Source organism: Odocoileus virginianus, chromosome 4 (genome assembly GCF_023699985.2).
Source record: "Odocoileus virginianus isolate 20LAN1187 ecotype Illinois chromosome 4, Ovbor_1.2, whole genome shotgun sequence".
NCBI classification, from domain to species: Eukaryota; Metazoa; Chordata; class Mammalia; order Artiodactyla; family Cervidae; genus Odocoileus; species Odocoileus virginianus.
The window spans coordinates 40,789,750-40,809,518 of NC_069677.1; the positions used below are offsets into that span (position 1 = coordinate 40,789,750).

The 19,769-nt window shown below is 38.2% G+C and overlaps 1 protein-coding gene across 9 annotated transcripts in view; it reads left to right on the forward strand.

The window, feature by feature from the left end:
* Positions 1-19,769, forward strand: part of ZBBX (zinc finger B-box domain containing) — a 114,598-nt gene that overhangs the window by 7,070 nt on the left and 87,759 nt on the right. For 7 of the 9 annotated variants that reach the window (XM_070466469.1, XM_070466468.1, XM_070466467.1 and 4 more), the window contains 5 exons: positions 1,026-1,139; positions 5,279-5,392; positions 9,806-9,896; positions 17,374-17,422; positions 18,303-18,412. In XM_070466469.1, the coding sequence (XP_070322570.1) occupies positions 1,072-1,139; positions 5,279-5,392; positions 9,806-9,896; positions 17,374-17,422; positions 18,303-18,412 (432 nt within the window). In that variant the 5' untranslated portion in view covers positions 1,026-1,071. Of the gene's footprint in view, positions 1-1,025; positions 1,140-5,278; positions 5,393-9,805; positions 9,897-14,496; positions 14,771-17,373; positions 17,423-18,302; positions 18,413-19,769 lie in introns of those variants that run through there. The other 2 variants (XM_070466474.1, XM_020878629.2) reach the window with 2 other exon arrangements.

Sequence of the window (19,769 nt, forward strand, 5' to 3'; positions counted from 1 at the left end):
TATGCTGTGCTTAGTTGTGTCCAACTCTTTTGCGACCTCATGGACTGCAGCCTGCCGGGTGCCTCTGTCCTTGGGGATTCTGCAGGCAAGAATACTAGAGTGGGTTGCCATGCCCTCTTCCAGGGGATCTTCCCAACCCAGGGGTTGAACCCAGGTCTCGAGTGGGTTGCCATGCCCTCTTCCAGGGGATCTTCCCAACCCAGGGATCGAACCCAGGTCTCCCGCACTGTGGGCGGATTCTTTACTGACTCAACCACAAGGGAAGCCCAATAGTTGTGCATGCAATTCAGTAATTCAGTGTTACAGAGTAAATGATTCTAGAACCCCGAGTAACTGGTTACTCAGGAAATAGGGTGTTCTGCATAACTTAATTTTCTGGTTAACTTGGAGTTAGGCAAAAAATCTTTTTTTATTTCATTTCTCATTGAAAAATTCTTTCTAAATATGCTAATTTCTGATTGTAGGCAGAGTATTGTTATAGTTTTTTGATAAATGAGGATATTAGACTACCTTAGGGTAATTACTGCATACCTTAATTCTTATTTTACATTATCATATATATATATATATATATATATATATATATATGTTTTGAGTTTGAATTGTGTTTCTAAGGTTCTTTTCACTATATTTAGCTCTGGATTTTATTTTTGGCTAGCAACAAATATCTGATATATATTTTTGTAATCTTAATCATAGAAAGAGTCAGAATATGTGCTCTTTTTGTTTTAATAAATTTATTCTTCACTTTCAGTTGAATGTTTCCACAGTCTTGTGCTATGTAATTTTTGGTAAAATTTTTGTTCCATCAGATATGTTATAGCTATAGCTATATTAGGGTGTAAATATTTGTATAACTTATATTTAGTATATATAATAATTTCTTGTTGCTTAACCTTTGATTTGACCTCATCTCTTAAAATTATTTCTGGTTTAAAATTTTTCCTGAATTATATGTAGTTTCAAATTCGTAATGTAGTCATTTTACCTCTGAAGTAATTCTTTTGCTTTTATTACTTTTTCAGAAATTTTCGCAAGTCACAATAATTTTTAGGCAATACTAAGAAAATCATGAACACCAAAGATTTTATGGTTCTTCCATGGGGAAAACCTGGAAATTCTGTAAAGCTAAAATATAAGTAAGTGCATATATGTTTATTACTTAAGTAGAAGCAGTTGCTAAAGTTTCTATATATCATAATTTAAATACTTTTCACGTGAAGCTGTTAAGAGTTGAAGTAAAATTTTGTGAATTATCATCTCCATTTTCTTCACATTGCTCTATTTTTATAAGAGAGTAGCTTTGAAATATCATAAATCTATCATGGTTTAAAATGAGGACTAAAAATATTTATGGCACAAGAATCTATGTGAATTGGGATCATCAACTATTGAAGCAACTGAACAGAAAGTTACTAATTTTTCTAACATTTATTCAAAATTATAAAAGAATCTCCCTGAAGAACTGAAAGAAATTGAAATTGAGAGAGACTGTTAAGGTGAGAAACCTTTAAACAGGGAAAAGAAATGACTAACTACCCTGAATTCCCTGCACTCTAGAGCAGCTTCCTTCCCAATAGCTATTTTACACATGGTAATGTATCTATTTCAGTGCTACTCTCTCAGGGTGTGTACCTAGGGCTGATTCATGTTGATGTATGGCAGAAACCAACATAACATTGTAAAGGAATTATCCTCTCATTAAAAAGAAATAAAATTTAAAAAATTTATAAAAAAAGATGTCAGTGATTACCCTTGCACTTTGCAATTTAAAGAACATTACATTGAATCAGTTCTCCTAGGAAGGGTACCTCCTGTCTTACTTAGATTGCCTGGAAGATGCAATCAGCCTGAACCAAACAATTCTGGGTATCGTGGGAATTTCAGGACTTGTAGGGGTACCAAAGGGTTCAGTGTACTCTTCCCCTTTGAGGTCATCTAGAATCACTGGAAATTTCCAAGGCCTTCCTCTCAAATATTATTCAGGACCAGCCAGCATGGGCTAGGGGCAGAGTATTGATTTTTAATATTAGTTTCTGAGTTCCCTGATCCAGATCAATAGTACTGTGGTTACTTAGTATCTTTAGAGCTTTCCTAACTCTCACTTCACCTTTGAGATACTGTGTGTAAAAGCATTGTGTCAACTAGAAGATGTTACATGGCATTATCATTATTAGGTTTATTAGCTTTTGGTAGGGAATGGAGCTATCTAATTGCTAGTATTGCCAATTTTCCTTTTTTAGTGCAAAAGAAATGGATCGTGCATTTTGCTAATGTGTTTTAAGTCTATGTGTATTTACCTTTAAACACTCATTTAACATTTGTTAAGTACACATATTCTACACACTGTGCTAAGGAATGATGGATACAAAAGAAGGAAGTCACAGTCTGCCCTCAGGCAGCTTGTGGAGGATGCGAATATATAAAACTGTATCTACAAAGTCATGTGAAACATGGTGTGATATTAAAGCACAGGCAGTTATGAGAACATGGCCTAAACTGCTAGGGCAGAGATGAGGAGGTCTTCAAGCTTTGCCTGAAAGATGCAGTTACTTGGGTGGTTACTGGGTGAAATGTGTGCAAAGACACACAGACACATAGTCTGGGGACTTTCAGGCTTAGCCAGTTTGCTAAGATTTATAGAACAAAATTGGAGAGACTTGCAAGTCACCCAGTTAATAAATTAACTTGTATGCCACTCTAAGGAGTTTAGGATTTGTCTTGGAGATGAGGGGGAGTCACTGTTCCCTGGCCTGTGTGTCTTCTTGATTCACCCATGATTCACAACCTATAGAGACTAGGCTGGGATCCCCCATTCTAAGGTCATTGCTCTGGAGTTTCTTTTCTTGCCCTTTCCTGTTCCAAGTCGTTTTTGTTTGGCATTGTCTTCACAATTGTCTTAGTGTTGTCTGACATGTTAGAGATTTCTCCAGCTCTTCTCTTTGTTTTCCAGCCTCCACACAGTTTTAGCGGGTTGTTCCTGCCTCTCAGATTTGCTGTGTTGACATGGTCTCTGTAGGATCAACTTCAGCTGCCCTTCTGGGTCTGCTGTCTCCAGGAGGAATCTTCTGTGTTGTTCTAGACCCACAGAATCCCACAGAATCAGTTTGACCACTTGGTCAGGAGGCCAGTTCCTTTTTTTAGTCTCTTTCCTCTACCACAGTGAGAACTTCCAAAACATTAAAACTTTTGTAAGCGAATAAGTGACACAGTCACATCTGTGCTTTTGGACTCTTCCTCTGGAGGCCATGTGGAAAGTGTTGTAAGCCACTGAGACTTCAGGCCAGTGATTCTGAACTGTGCCCACAGCCCATCCCGGAGTGACCTCGTTCAGGAAACAGCTCCTAGGGTTAGCTCGGGTTCCTTCCTTTTCCCTTTTCTGCTCAGTCTTTAAGTCCAGTTAATTTTGTTTCCTTATAGTTCTCGAATGTTGCCATTTTTGTCCCCACTGTCTCTATCTAGTCAGACCAGCACAATATCAGGGCTATGGAAATAGCCTTCTAACTGGCTTCCTTACTGTCAGCTTTGCACCCTCTAATTAATATTCCATTATACAGCCAGAGTGATGGTTCTTAAATGCAAGTCTGATCAATTCTCAATTCTCTTAAAACTTTTTAAAGGTGCTTATTGCTCATAGAGTACAAATCCCAGTTTCTCATCGTGGCCTGCACAGCTCCTCATGATGCGGCCACTGTCCGCCTCATCTGTTCCATTTCTTGCCACTTTCCCCTTCCTGTGCTTCACGTCTGGGGACGTGGCACTCCTAGTTCCTGGACCCACACACCGCTCTTTTCTACCTGTGCCCGCACTTTGCTTTCTTCCTGGAATACTGCTCTCACCACCTTCCCTTTGACCGGCTCTGTCCTCTCATCCTTTTGGGGCTCAGCTCAGCCTCCGTTCCCTTCAGGAACGGTTCCGCTGCCCCCAGGGGCTCGGAATGTGCCCTTATGTGCTCAGGCGTCCCCCTGGACTTCGCGATGAAAGCACCGTTACACTGTCCTTCAGTTACCTTCGTGCTTGGCTGTGTTCCTCTCTAGAATGGAAGCTCCACTGGGTCTCACATCCTGTCACTTACGAGTGCTTGTTTGTAGTTAGGGCTGAGTTACTCCTTGTGGAACAGATGTAATGAAAATAATGCCTCTCTTTCTCAATTTCTTCACCCACTTCACTGAACCCGCTGTGTAGCTTTTGCCTCCTCTTACTTTTCATTTATCTCCCTGGACTTGGGGTCATATCTTTGGCTCACTTGCTTTTTGGTGACTGCTCACTACCTCTGAATTATTCTCCTTTCTTATCTTCTTTATTTTTATTTTGGTTCCTTGCCAGAGCACACATACCCAAGTAGTCCACGTTGCTTAATTATAATAAAGCACCAATGAAATAATGAAGAAATTTAAACTCATGATAGATAATGAAAGCTAGAGAACTAGGTTGGTTTACTTCTACGAAACAGAGAGAGTGAGTGACTAAGGCTGAGAAGGACCAGAGTTGTAAGACAAAGGAAATGGCTGTCAAAAGCTTGCTGAGATTCAGACATTATTACAGAATCTTTTGTCCAGGAATCTGTTAGGGGGCTCTGCTCTATCCTCAGAAAGTTTTCTTTTTGTTGCTTTCCTTCGTGGGAAACAATCAGTGGTGCTTGCCTCAGTTTCCATTTATCCCTTTGATGGCTCCTTAACCAAAACTCTCAACAGATGCTTTCTTCCTAATAGGCTCCAAGCAAACTCTTCTCTCTCTCTCTCTCTCTTTCGTATTGTACATACATGGCATAAAGGTAGAAATTTATTGGAGTTTTCCAAGATGATTTATTTAGCAAAAATATGTATTCTGCCTATACAGAATAGTTATTTTAAACACTGTGATTCAAACTACTTGACTCCTTTGAAGGCAGTGTGAAAATTAGAAAATGATTTTTAGTTTATTTTCTGTTTGCGTGTCATGGATATTTGTGCATATATAAAGACATAGCTCATGCATAAAGTGAATATGATTTGAAACCTCTGGCAATGTAATATGAAAAACAAAAGTCCAAGATTTGAAGTTGTACCTTGCTTGAGGTTATTAATTGATGGCAAATGCTAGCTTTAGAAACCGTATTTCAAAGACAAAAAAGGAAGTAGTTAAAATATGCTATGACATATTTATTACTCCTAATTTTAATTAAGGACAAATAGGACTATAAAATTATTTTGCCTTTTTTATTTTTTTGGGAAGGGTTGGTTTGTTTGCCTCAGATGAAATTTTACATTTAAATCTTCTGCACTTAAATCTTATTCAGAAATGCTCAAGAACTGAGGATGGAGAAAGTACAGCTAGAGCTGGAGAATCAAGAGATGGAAAAGAAACTACAAGAGTTCCAATCAACAAGAAATAAAGAAAAGGAAAAACGAGGGTGGGTGACGCTTTTAAAGAATTTTAGAGAAATAAACTGATTTCCTTTTTATAAGCTGAGGTCCTTATGTCAAGAACTGTTTTATGTTCATGTTTTATGTTAATGTCAAGAACTTCCAATTTTTCCCTGGTGACTCAGAGAGTAAAGAATCTACCTGTAAATGCAGGAAAGCTGGATTCGATCCCTGGGTCAGGAAGATCCCCTGAAGAAGGGAATGGCTACTCACTCCAGTAGTCTTGCCTGGAGAATCCCATGGAGAGGAGCCTGGCAGGCTACAGTCTCTGGGGTAGCAAAGAGTCAAACATGACTGAGCAACTAACATGTTCACTTTTTTTTTTCCTTCCAGTGACGATCTGTCCTGAATGAATCCTTTTTGGATTTTACTGATGAACAAGCAATTTTATTTATTTATTTATTTATTTATTTTTTAATTTTTCCATTTATTTTTATTAGTTGGAGGTTAATTACTTTACATCATTGCAGTGATTTTGTCATACATTGAAATGAATTAGCCACGGTTTTACATGTATTCCCCATCCCGGTCCCCCCTCCCACCTCCCTCTCCACCCGATCCCTCTGGGTCTTCCCAGTGCACCAGGCCTGAGCACTTGTCTCATGCACCCAACCTGGGCTGGTGATCTGTTTCACCCTAGATAATATACATGTTTCGATGCTGTTCTCTTGAAACATCCCACCCTCGCCTTCTCCCAGAGTCCAGAAGTCTGTTCTATACATCTGAGTCTCTTTTTCTGTTTTGCATATAGGGTTATCGTTACCATCTTTCTAAATTCCATATATATGTGCTAGTATACTGTAATGGTCTTTATCTTTCTGGCTTACTTCGCTCTGTATAATGGGCTCCAGTTTCATCCATCTCATTAGAACTGATTCAAATGAATTCTTTTTAAGGGCTGAGTAATATTCCATGCTGTATATGTACCACAGCTTCCTCATCCATTCGTCTGCTGATGGGCATCTAGGTTGCTTCCCTGTCCTGGCTATTATAAACAGTGCTGCGATGAACATTGGGGTGCACGTGTCTCTTTCAGATCTGGTTTCCTTGGTGTGTATGCCCAGAAGTGGGATTGCTGGGTCATATGGCAGTTCTATTTCCAGCTTTTTAAGAAATCTCCACACTGTTTTCCATAGTGGCTGTACTAGTTTGCATTCCCACCAACAGTGTAAGAGGGTTCCCTTTTCTCCATACCCTCTCCAGCATTTATTGCTTGTAGACTTTTGGATAGCAGCCATCCTGACTGGTGTGTAATGGTACCTCATTGTGGTTTTGATTTGCATTTCTCTGATAAGGATTAATCTTAAAAATATACAAGCAACTCCTCCAGCTCAACTCCAGAAAAATAAATGACCCAATCAAAAAATGGGCCAAAGAACTAAACAGACATTTCTCCAAGGAAGACATACAGATGGCTAACAAACACATGAAAAGATGCTCAAGCAATTTTAAATTGCCCCGCATTTTTCTAACTGTGTTCCTTTCCTCTAAACCTTATTTGGTCTTTGCATGCGTGTCTGCTAAGTCACTTCAGTTGTGTCCGACTCTTTGTGACTCTATGGACTGTAGCCCGTCAGGCTCCTCTGTCCATAGGATTCTCCAGGCAAGAATACTGGAGTGGGTGGCCATGCCCTCCTCCAGGGATCTTCCCAACCAAGGGATCAAACCCGTGTCTTTCATGTCTCCTGCATTGACAGGTGGGTTCTTTACCACTAGTGCTGCCTCTTCTTGCAGTACTCTTCTTAACCATTTATAGTTGGGAATGCTGGGGCTTCTCAGGTGGCTCAGAGAATCTGTCTGCAGTGCAGGAGACATAAAAGACGTAGATTTGATCCCTGGGCTGGGAAGATCCCCTGGAGTAGAAAATGGCAACCTGCTCCAGTATTCTTTCCTGGAAAACTCCATGGACAGAGTAGCCTGGTGGGCAGGCTACAGTCCACGGGGTCACAAAAAGTTGGAAACAGTTGAGTACTGAGCACCCACGTATTGAGAACAGCAGTGCAGAGTTTCTCTTTGCTCCCATAAAAGTGCCATCAACAGGTGATTGCCAGTTTATGAGCAGCATATTTTTATTTATTTAAAAGACTTTTGGGATAGGGATTTACATGCACACAAATAAGAGTTTTCAAACCCTCAAGTATGTTTGAAATATTGTTAGCAAATATGCTTTAGCTGAAATTTCATTAGTGAGAACTCTCTAATAATGCTTGCATACCTGTACTAACTTTATGGAGAATTTTGCTTTGTTGTAAAAATAATAAATATAATTAAAATCAAGTATAACTGATAGTTATGTAATGGAAATGATCTCTTCTTCTCTCTAGGCTGACTCCCAACCCATTTTGTAGTACCACTTTTAACAATTAAAATGTTTGTCCCCACAAATGTCTTTGTACAAGCCTGTATACATATGTGTGCGTGTGTATGTGTATGTATGTGTGTAGGTGCGTATTTGGCATGTCTTTTACATTTTTACAAGTGAAGTCATCTATAAAAATATGTGAATGGATTCACATTCTACTTTTCTCCTTGCTATTTTTGCTACTCTTGCCACGTCAGCACACGGTGATCTCATTGTTTTAATGAGTGCATAATATTTCTTTGTGTGGATATAATAGCACTTATTTTTCAGATCTTTATTAAGTTTTTAGTATTTTGTGATTATATATGCTGTCATGAATATGCTTCTATATGTATTTTTGCTTACACATGTAAGAGTATCTATGGGATAAATTCCTACACTTGTAATTTTATATCAGAGTATATGGCAGCTTACCTTTTGGTAGATACTGGAGAACTTTTCTTTCCAATAGGCTGCAAAAGTGCCTAACTTTTTTCCTATGGAGAATGAGAGTGCATTCATATACTTTCGGTGTTCCTGAAAGTCTGGTAACCAGACTCGGTGTATTCAGTTTGCTTTGCTTAGCACTCAGGTGATAATCATCAAATATCTGTGAATTACCTTCTGAACCATTAAAGAAAATTCAAAAGTTGATTATAGTTTCAGTGGTATTTATCTTTAGAGACTAAGTCTTTGAAAAAATGTTTACGACAGAGCTAAGTCGCTTGAGTTGTGTCTGACTCTGCAACCCTATGGACTGTAGCGCCCACTAAACTCCTCTGTCCGTGGGATTCTCCAGGCAAGAATACTGGAGTGGGTTGCCAGGTCCTCCTCAAGGGGATCTTTCCAACCCAGGTATCAAACCCACGCCTCTTATGTCTCTTGCATTGCAGGCAGGTTCTTTACCACTAGTGCCACCTGGAAGCCTTCGTGACACATGCACACATCTAATAAGCAGAGCATTGGGGTTTTTTTTAAGAAAAACTAATTTTATATTGGCGAGCATTGATTTAATCAAAGATTTCAATGCGGTACATCATCCCAGGTGACAAAGTATATTGTGTGTCTTGGTGTCCTTATCCTAAAGATCCAATGGCCAGTTCTCCCTTTTTTATTGTTGTTTTTGGGTTTTTGTTTTCTTTTGTCTTTTTATTTTTTTGTAAACTTCACTGCTTTGGACTTAGTTTGGGCTCCTCAGTGGACCATGAATAAATATATCTGTGAAACGGAGTTCCTGAAATTAGCCCCCAAGAGTAAGTTTCCATTAGTGGAGGAACCTTTTCTAGATGTTTTAAAAAATGTTCTAAAGCTTGCCTGGGTTTTCAGAATAGTAAAATGCTTTTCTAAGGTCACATAGATAGTAAATGTCATAGCCCAAATGAGAACCTGCCACTCACTGGTCAGGAAGATGGAAGTTTGGTTTTCCAGTCTTGGTTTTATTATTTATTATCTCTGTGACCTTGGGCAACTTTTCTTCTCATTATTGTTTAAAATGGGACTTGGGCTCCCTGCTCTGTTGACTTAAGAGGAGTTTGTGAGGCTCAAATGAAAGTGCTTTGAAACTATAAAATGAAACCTTTTGCCTTCTTAGCAATCTCTGTTATCTTTCACTGTGGGAACTAATTTGAAGTCTTAATAAGGCATTCATCACGTAGTCGATCTGCTGAATTTGGGGGCATATTGCTTTGCTTCCTTTTTCTCTTTACATTTGTGAACACTTAGCTTTTAAAACTGCATGGCAATCTGTAAAATTTCCTATAACTCAATAAAACTATCTTTAGTCATTGTAAATGTCTTTAAAAATGAAATTCTTCATCTGTGTTTGGACATTTCACTTTTATTCATTTCTTTTCAAATCTTCCAAATATAGTAGAGTTATATTTTAGAATTACTGAGGCTATTGTGGCATTATTGATATTTCATTTTCATTTTGTGGTGGTCTGTTACATGTTAACAACTGAATTTCCATTTCCTGAAACAGGGAAAATATATTTGTTTTCATTAAAAGGAGAAATGTATTTAGTAATTACATTTTGTCTTCCATTGATATATATTGAAGGTCAAGTGGATATCATTGGAAATCTGGACAAGTGGGCAAATTGGGTAATCAATCATACATGATGTCACAAAATAAAGGAAATGTTATTAAGGTAAGAAAACACTATTTGATTCTCAAGCAGTTTGCTAAGAATATATAAATTATTTTTTCAGATCTTGCCTTCCCTTCCATACTTAAGAACTGACAATTCTTGTTTTTAAAAGCTTTGCATATTACTGGATTTTAAATTTTATTAAATTTTATGGGTTAGTATGCAACTTTCACTATTCAGATATGTTTTTGTTTTTCATCTGCAAGTTGATTTTTAAAAATTCACCTTCAGTTGAATTTTTCTAACTTCAGTTTCTCCTTTCAATTCAGTTCTGGTTTTCAAGTATGGGAAGTAGAACTACATAGTTCTGTATTAAAGTGAAAGTGAAGTTATTTGATCTAACAGATGACAGACTTTTTCTGCCTTTTTATTGTATCACATTTATTTAATGTGTTCATGTTCTGCTTGAATAATAATTATTCATAGGTTGTTGATTCCATGTGTGAAGATACCCAAGGGAAAACTGCTTTAAAATTTCCCAGCTATAGAATTTCTTTATCTTTACTGTGTATTGTAAAATATAACATTACATTATATTTAAGGTTAAAAGCAAAGGAGTATCCTTATGTAATGAAAACTGCTTTGCTTCTGTATTCTTTAGTACAAGATCCGTGACTTTGTAAGTTTTAACTTATATAGCTTTTTCCTTTTTATATACCTATCATTAAACTTTCATTGGACCAGTTGGCATCTACAAATATCTTATTCGGCACTTCTAGCCTTTTTGGCTTTGAAAAGGCATTTTATTCTTTACTGTCTTTCTCTTACTGAGATATGTGACTTTAATTTTTGAGTTAAAAGTTTTATAATCCGCTTTGCATTTTTCATTATCTTTCTGAGACATTGTTCCAGGCTTTAGATGTTGTTGTAAATATATTAAAAGTGCTGACTCTTTGTGATTATTGATTTATTTATTCAATAGCATTTATTAAGTTCCTTCTTTGTCTCATAGCAAATTGTCCTTGTTCTCAAGGAGATCCTTACATAATGTAGAAGACAAGGCACATATGAACATATCTATAAGAAAAGTTGCTATGTAATTTTTGCCATTTAGTGTATGAATCATTTGTGCTTGGGAAATAATAGTATACCTCTAAAATATTTGAGAGTGTGCTAGATATATTTGTTAGGAAAATTGATGAATAAGTCATAATGCCAGTTCCCATAAACCTAATAATTGAGTAGGAGTCACCCTCCTACTCATGGGTTATGAGTAGGGAGCATGGGGTGGGGTGGGGAGGCACAGAGATGGGAGATAAAGCAAGATTGGACAGGATGGGAGGAGGACTGAAAACCAGACTCAGGAGTCTTGACTTTTTTCACTGGGTGAATGGAATTTCCTAAGAGTTTTGATGGCAAATTTAAGGTAATGATGTGTATTGGCTAATCTTCTCAACATCCAGTGCATTTGGAGTTTGTAAGTAGAGTATCAGTTCAGTTCAGTCACTCAGTCGTGTCCGACTCTTTGCGACCCCATGTGTCGCAGCATGCTAGGCCTCCCTGTCCATCACCAACTCCCAGAGTTTACTCAAATTCATATCCATCGAGTCGGTGATGCCATCCAGCCATCTCATCCTCTGCCGTCCCCTTCTCCTTCTGCCCCCAATCCCTCCCAGCATCAAGGTCTTTTACAATGAGTCAACTCCTCACATGAGGTGGCCAAAGTATTGGAGTTTCAGCTTCAGCATCAGTCCTTCCAATGAACACCCAGGACTGATCTGCTTTAGGATGGACTGGTTGGATATCCTTGCAGTCCAAGGGACTCTCAAGAGTCTTCTCCAACACCACAGTTCAAAAGCATCAATTCTTTGGTGCTCAGCTTTCTTCACAGTCCAACTCTCACATCCATACATGACCACTGGAAAAACCATAGCCTTGACTAGATGGACCTTTAGAGCAAGTGATATTCACATTCTTTTTGATCATGTACCATATCAATAAAGAATTCATCTTGAGAATGAACTTTCTATCCACAATTTTTTATTTGCTTATAGATATAATTTATTTATATGCATACTAATTTACTAATATGTGCATTGTAAAACAAAATATGGAAGTTAATCAAGGATGATATAAATATGAAAAGGTGTTTCTTTTTCTCTCTTTGGGCTTCTCCTGAGCTGTCTCAGGCATGCATGTATGCTACTTTTGAGGCCACTGGTACAGAAACAGAGAGACTACTTACAAGACTATTAAAAGGTCAGATGAGAAGAGTTTGAATTAGAATGTAGTGGAAGAAATCTAAAGGAAACATGGAACCAAACACAGTGAGAAAGAAAAGGAGGAAGTAAAATATATGTGATATTCCAGGATGAATTGCCTAAAAGATAGAATAAATAAAGGAGCTGGAGAAAAATTTCTGGTGTTTAGATTTAGACTTCTTCCTTCCTTCCCTCTCTTTCTTTTCCCAGACCTATTGAGGTATGATTGGCTAATAAAATTATAAGATATTTAAAGAATACAACATGATGGTTTGATATACATATACATTGTGAATGGATTTCCCCCATTGAGTTAATTAACATATCCATATTTGCTTTATCTTTTATAAGAACATTTAAGTTCTACTCGTAACAAATTTCAAAGACTTGGAATTTTGTTTGCACTCTAATGTGCTGGCTGGAGCTGAGAGAGTAAATGTGCACCCTAAGAATTTGTAAAAAAGGAGAAAAAAGGTGTGAAGGATAAAGGGCAGGTATGAAGGATAGAGCTCAGAAAATATGGAGGCAAAGAAAACTTTAATATTTGCTCACTACCTGTTTTATACCAACCAACAGTGCTTTTCCTGTTTTATCTCTTTAAGCGCTTGTATCACTCTTAAGAGACAGTTCCTCTTTTTTACAGTTCCACAGATGAAGTAATTTAACACCAAAAAAGTTGAATAACTTGCTCATGTCTAAGGTCAGGGCCAAGATTTGGAATGTAGGTTTTCAGCTGAAGTTCTAAGATAGTTCAGCTTAGTTCTAAGATAATTTGCCAGCCCTCTATGAAAGGAGCCTGAGAGGAGAAAGAATGGGAGAAATAGAGTCAAAGTAATGTAATTTCATAGGAGATAAAAGTCAAAGAGAACATCTTTAGGAAAAAAATGGAGAAGTCAACCTTGACTGATGTATTTGTAACAAAAGAGTTGAGTATAGTTTTAGATCGATGTTTTTCGGTGGGGGGCCGTTTTATCCCCCAGGAGACACTTGGCGATGTCTGGACACATATTTTGCTATAACCACTGAGAGGGATATTTCTGGCCAATGGCAGTGGCCTCAAGTCAGGAGTACTGCTGAACATTCGAGAATGAGCTGGGCAGCCCTCATAACAGAGCATTATTTGGCCTAAAACAGTGGTACCAAGGTCACAGAATCCTGTGCTACACAATATAAAGTCCTGACTCATCTAGTTTTGTGATTTTAGACAAAAATTTAACCTTTTCAGGCAAAAATCTAACCGGTGACCTTTCTTGGTCTTATGTTACCATATTTGTAAACATGCATAACAGTACTTGCTGACTACTTCACAGAGTTTCGAGCAGTGCATGAGATAATATGTGTGAAACCAATTGTAACATGAGCTGAAAATCATATTAAAATGGTTATTTACAGAGAGTGAGAATTTTTTAAAAACAATACATTTGATTTGATGGTTGGGTTGTCATCAGATGTAAGAATTTATTTCAAGTTGTTGAAAAAGAAAGGCAGGTGGCAATAAGTAAAGGCTAATACCTTATTATGTGGGAGACAATGTGAGCCCGTTTGTAGCTGAGGGGTATGTTGACTAGTGGAGGAAACGCTGAAGATTAAATGAGTGAGGTGCCAGTTGCTCGGGGCTTTGAAGAGGTGGCTCCTTGAGGAGGGCTTGACCAAGGGAAGGAAGGCGCATTTCCTTGAGACAGGAAAGATGGAAAACAGGTGACAGTGAAGATACATTTTTAGAGGTTGCTTTTGACAGGCAGAGAGGCAGAAAGCTGTGGAAAAATCTTTTCTAGGAAAACCTCAACCTCCTTAGCAAACTTGTAGGCAAGATCAACTGTCCACATTAAGGAAGGGAAATGGGGGTGAATTTGAGTTTTGGGGACTGGAGAAGATCTGGAGCTGCCACTGTGGGAATCACGTTTGAGGTTTATTGGAGATGAGCACACAGGTTGCTGAAGAGCCATAGGAACCCAGTAGGCTTGTTCAGACTGGATTTGTAGAGGGCCCAGGAACTAATGGGGCTTCCCTGGTGTCTAGGACAGTGAGGAATCTGCCACCTGTGTGGGAGATCCAGGGTCAGTCCCTGAGTCAGAAAGATCCCCTGCAGAAGGGAAGGGCCACCCACTCCAGCATTCTTGCCTAGAGAATTCCATGGACAGAGGAGCCTGACAGGCTACAGTCTAAGGGGTCACAAAGAGTCGGATACAACTGAGCAACTAACACTTTCAGTTGCTATTATTTCATCACAGTGGTAGGTAGTTTTGGGATGTCTAAAAGGAAGGAGGTAAGGAGATTGTGGTTAGGGCCCAAAGAAACTCTGACTTTGGGATTTTGAAGGTGTGGCCATTCAGCTTGCTGCTTAGGTCCCAGGTTTGGTCATAATGGTCAGGGGGTGCTGAAGAGGCACTTTAGATATGCATGGCAGTCAGCCTGTAGGAGGGTTTTCAGCATCAGGATGTCAGGTGAACACAGACATTGAGCCTCCAAGACCATCACCTTAGAGAAGTGATGGAGAGCAATACTGAGCAGATGGCTGAGGTTCAGATGGGAGAGGATTCTGGGCCCTGGGAAAGGCAGTGAGTGGATGGTGGGAGCTTCGGTAGAGGCAACTCGGCTGAATGATGAGAGCAGAACAGTGTTCTGGAAGCAGCACTGAGGAGCAAACAGGGAGAACATTTTCCTTCTCTCTGAGTGAGTGCAAGGGAATAGAAATGTAGCTAGTCCCTCTGGAGAGTCCTGTGGGGAAGGATGTGTGTGAGAAAGATGAGTCCAGTTACTGTGAACTTTTGGAAGAGATATGTTAAGAAAAGGTTTAAGGCATAATACAGTTAGATGACTATTTAATAAGGGTTTCATAGAAAGGTGGGGCAGCCTGGATGGAAGGAAAAGTAGTGGAGAATGGCAAAGGTTAAGTAGCTAATTGGATTAAGAATGATACTTTTGGAAAAAGTGGCTTGTGGAAGGAGCGTGGGCCCAGCATGGCAGTTTAGGGCATTAGTGGCAGTTTGGAAGCATTTGTGAATGCTAGGGAGGCCGATGAAGACAGCATAGTCTGACCCCAATGGCCCAGATGATATGTCTGAGCCTCTAAACTGTCCTGACTCCTGATGAGACCCCCTTTAGTATCTCCTGGTGGAGGCATAAGTTGGCTAATGAGGTATATAGCTTCAGTTTATTGAATTCCTAATGTTTTATGCATACAAATATAGGCATATCCATATATATATATATATATATAACATATGTATGTATATATGTGTGTGTATATGTGTTTTCAGTCATGTGAGCATTGAGTCCTGTGAGCATATAGTCCATGGGGGTCACAAACAGTGACCAGGCTCCTCTCTCCATGGAATTTTCATGCAAGAATACTGAAGTGGGTTGCCGTTTGCTACTCCAGGGGATCTTCCTGACCCAGGGACTGAACCTATGTCTCTTGTACCTCCTGCATTGGCAGGCAGATTTCCACTTTGCTACCTGGTAAGCTTTTGGACTGCAAGAAGATCCAACCAGTCCATCATAAAGGAGATCAGTCCTGGGTGTTTCTTGGAAAGACTGATGTTGAAGCTGAAACTTTAATATTTTGGCCACTGCATGCGAAGAGTTGATTCATTGGAAAAGACCCTAATGCTGGGAAGGATTGGGCGCATGAGGAGAAAGGGACGACAGAGAATGAGATGGCTGACTGATGTCACCGACTCAGTGAACATGAGTTTGAGTAAACTCCGGGAGTTGGTGATGGACAGGGAGGCCTGGCGTGCTGCGATTCATGGGGTCGCAAAGGGTCGGACATGACTGAGCGACTGAACTGAACTGAAGCTTCTGGAGCAGGGTTGGATTAGGGATACACACACACGCACAAAACCATATGTTTGCATATGTGTGTGTGTGTGTGTGTGTGTGTGTGTATCCCTGGTCCAACCCTACTCCACCCTCATCTTTTTCCCCAACAGATAAAAATCAGACTTAGGAGGAAATTCTGTTTGCCTGAAAATAGCAAGCTAGCAGTTTGTTCATTGAAATATTGTATGCAGTTTGATTCATTTGAAGTAAATATGGCTGTATTCACAGAGCTGAAAAATATTCACAATAACAAGAACAAGCTACAATATGTCCCTAATAATGGGTTCATTCTGCCTTAGTATGTCCATTCTGCCCAGGTAGCCTATAACCACATGTTTCAATTCAAATGTATCATTAAGGTAAAAATATTGGAGAATTTGGTTATGAAAAAAGGGATTAAATTATCTGTAACTTGTATAACACTGCCAGTTTACAAATAAAAGAGTTTTTCACATAAAAAATGACTATTTCAATTCTATTTTCTAGTCTGCTGTGTTTGGTACATAGCATCTGAGCAGCTCCTTAAAGAATGTGAGAAAACAAATGCTCTTTTGAAGCAAACCCACTAGATTTACTGAGAATAATTAGGCCTAAATTTTCAAAGATGACTGCAGTGGTACAAGTTATAGACATAGAGGCAACCATTGTTCTCATATTCTCATGTGCAAATTGGGCAATTGAGCATGGAAATTGAAAATTGAAAATAAGGCATGAATTGACAGTGTGTGTGTAAGTGTGCACCATGCTCTGTGAATGTCTGTGTACTTCAGATGTTGGTTTTAATAAGACCAAAGCAGGTACTTGGAATCGGCAAGTCTGTTTCATTTCTTAAAATCTGAAGATCCAAGGATTTTAGGCAATTATTTATTTGAAATACCTAGCCATAATTCTTACATACTCAATTTTTTGGCTACACCTTGGGAAAGTCCGGGATAACAAATAATATATTTGAAAAAGGCTATGTCTATGACGCTTAAATGCTTTTCTAAATTGGGCAAATACAGATAATAATGTTAGCTTTTTACAGTTTTGTGAGCAGAATAGCTCAGTCAGAATTCAGTTTAGATTCAGTCTACACAAATATTAGACTTTGTGTGTTTTGGAAAGATCAGAGATGGAAAAGGCATACTGAGCCTTTATAATATTTAAAAGCTAGTGCTTTCGTAAAATCATTTCATACAGATGTGTAACTTTTGTTTAAAGATAATTTATGACATTTTTTTCTGAAAGTTGGCTTATATATGTTTCTAAAATACATTTTCCATTTGTGAATTTTCTCTTGATTTAATTAAAAGCTCTATATTTGCAGTAAAGATGATCTCCTATTATATTATTCAAAAAATGTTTGTTTTGTTCAAGATGCAGAAAAATGTTATGGCTTTATAGTATTTTTGTTAGTCACTTAAACTTTGAGTTATATCTGAAAAATAGTATCTGTTTTGTTAATACAGTTTTCTGCTGGAAAAGTGAAATTAAAATTACTGAAGGAGCAACTTGAAGGTAAGCAGTTTACACTGTATTATTAGGTATTGTAGATATAATTATTTTTTTAACCTTTGAATTACATAGAAAATTGAAGTTCTAAGACTATTCATGTAGTATAATGACTCTAAACCCAAAATGTTGACTCTTTAGCTGTGATATTCACAATATATTTTATCTGTGTTTTGGGGAAGGGCAATTATTTTATATAAAAAATCAACAGGATATGACTATAATAATAGTATTTTTGAAAGATGAGGACTTACATAGCATTGCTCCTTAAACTTTATTAATTAATATCTTAAACAGGAAGAAAATTCTAGCAGTATAAAATTATAAATTGAAATTTTACCCTAGGAAATTAAAGGAACATTGAAAATTGCTTCTTAAAAAGAGTTTAAAAGTAGCAAAACCAAATTTTGAATTTATGGTAATTCTAAAAGAAATGAGATTTATAATATAGAGGATAAATATTTAATTTGAATAATTAAGATAATTTGATAGACTATGTTCTAGAGATATGTATAACATTTATTATAGAAGTTGTTCTGTATTGGCTTCAGTTTCATCCAGAAATGGGACAGAACTCTATAAGAATTCTATCCAAAGTACAGTTTTTAACATTCTGTAATTTTATGTGTCTAGTTCAGTTGAGCTTACAGCAGAATGTATATGGATGGATGTGTGTGGCCCCGTGGTCACAGGGGCTGGGAGGGAGACTGTGGGCTCCCCAGTCTACTGGGAAGATTAGACTTGGCTACATGCCATTCTTATTGGGTACCTGATATGTATATACTATTTGAGAATATAGAAATGTGCATAATTTCCTTACTTTATCAGTCAGAAAACTGAACATTGTATTTTAATGTGATTAGTCTTTCTTTGTTTTTCCTTTCAGGACCAGTGAAACAACCACTAAATTATAAAATGGCAAATTCTTCTGAAAGTAACAAACCCAAGATAAAAGGGCAGGTTTGCGGGCAGTGTGAGAAGAAAGCTGCTCTGCTAGTACGTACACTGGGGTCAAATCTTGGAGCAGAACTCTCACATGAGCTCATACACTTGTCCTGACTTAACCTGCTTTGGTAGCCACGCACTTTTCCTTCATGACCCTTGCTAGGAGTGAATTGTGCAGGCTGCTGGGAAAGGCCAGTGCTAAATGATGCACTGAATCTCAACTTCTCATTCCTGTTTAAGAACATGACCTAACTCTTGTCCTCTCTTCCTTGAATCATGCCTATCAGCACAGAAATATGCTGCAGTATTTCCCAGACCAAAGAAGAAATTCTTCTTTGATCCCCAGATCTCTTCTTGCATCCCTTTCAGTAACACTTCTGAAGAGTTGTCTGCACTTACTATCATTGTAGTCTCTCCTCCCATTAGTTATAATTTACCTACTGTGAAATGGGCAGATCTTAAATGTATATGTCCCCATCGAGAAAATATAATATCCCAGAAGGTTCCCTTGTACCTTTTCCAATTAATTCCCTTTGCAAAACCAACTACAATTTGGATTTTTAGCAGCATACCTTTAGTGGTGCTAAACTTATTCTTGGAATTTATAAAAATGGAATGATATTGTATATTTTTTCTGTGTAAGGCTTTGTTGTTTTTTTGTATTCTTGACCCCTTTGTTTTGGAGTGCCACAGGGCTTAGTCCTCAGCCTCTTCTGTAGTCTGTTTATGTGGTTCTTTAGTCACTAAGTCATGTCTGACTCTCTAGCAACCTAGTCCATGGGACTTTCCAAGGTAGAATATTACAATGGGTTGCCTTTCCTTCTCCAGGGGATCTTCCTGACCCAGAGATCGAACTTGTGTCTCCTGCATTGACAGCCAAATTCTTTACAACTGAGCCAGCAGGGAATCCAGTCTATTTGTACTTACTGTTTGAATAGTTCCATCTCCTCTCTTGGCTTTAAAGACCATCTCTATTTTGATGGTTTCCAAACTTATGAACACATCTCTAATTAATATTTCCCCCCTGAACTTTCAACTCAGACTCCCAGTCAACACTTCTACTTGGATGACTAACGAAAATCACTAATTTAACATGTTCAAAATTCAACCCTTCAGATGTCCCCAACAATTTTTTTTCCTTACCAAGGTCTCATATCAATAAAGGTCAATTCAAACTACAGCCCTTTATAAAACAGGAACAGCTGAGTTGTACTCTCTAGTTTTGTGAAGCTGCCTCATCCATCAATACAACATTTATCCCTCTTTAGTGTATGTTTATTTTCTGTTTACCTACGATGTAAACTTCATGAGCATACGGACTTTAGCTTTCTTCACTGCTCTGTGCCCACCACCTAGAATTATGCCTGCAATTTAGTAGGTACTCAGCACATACTTGTTGAATGTGTTT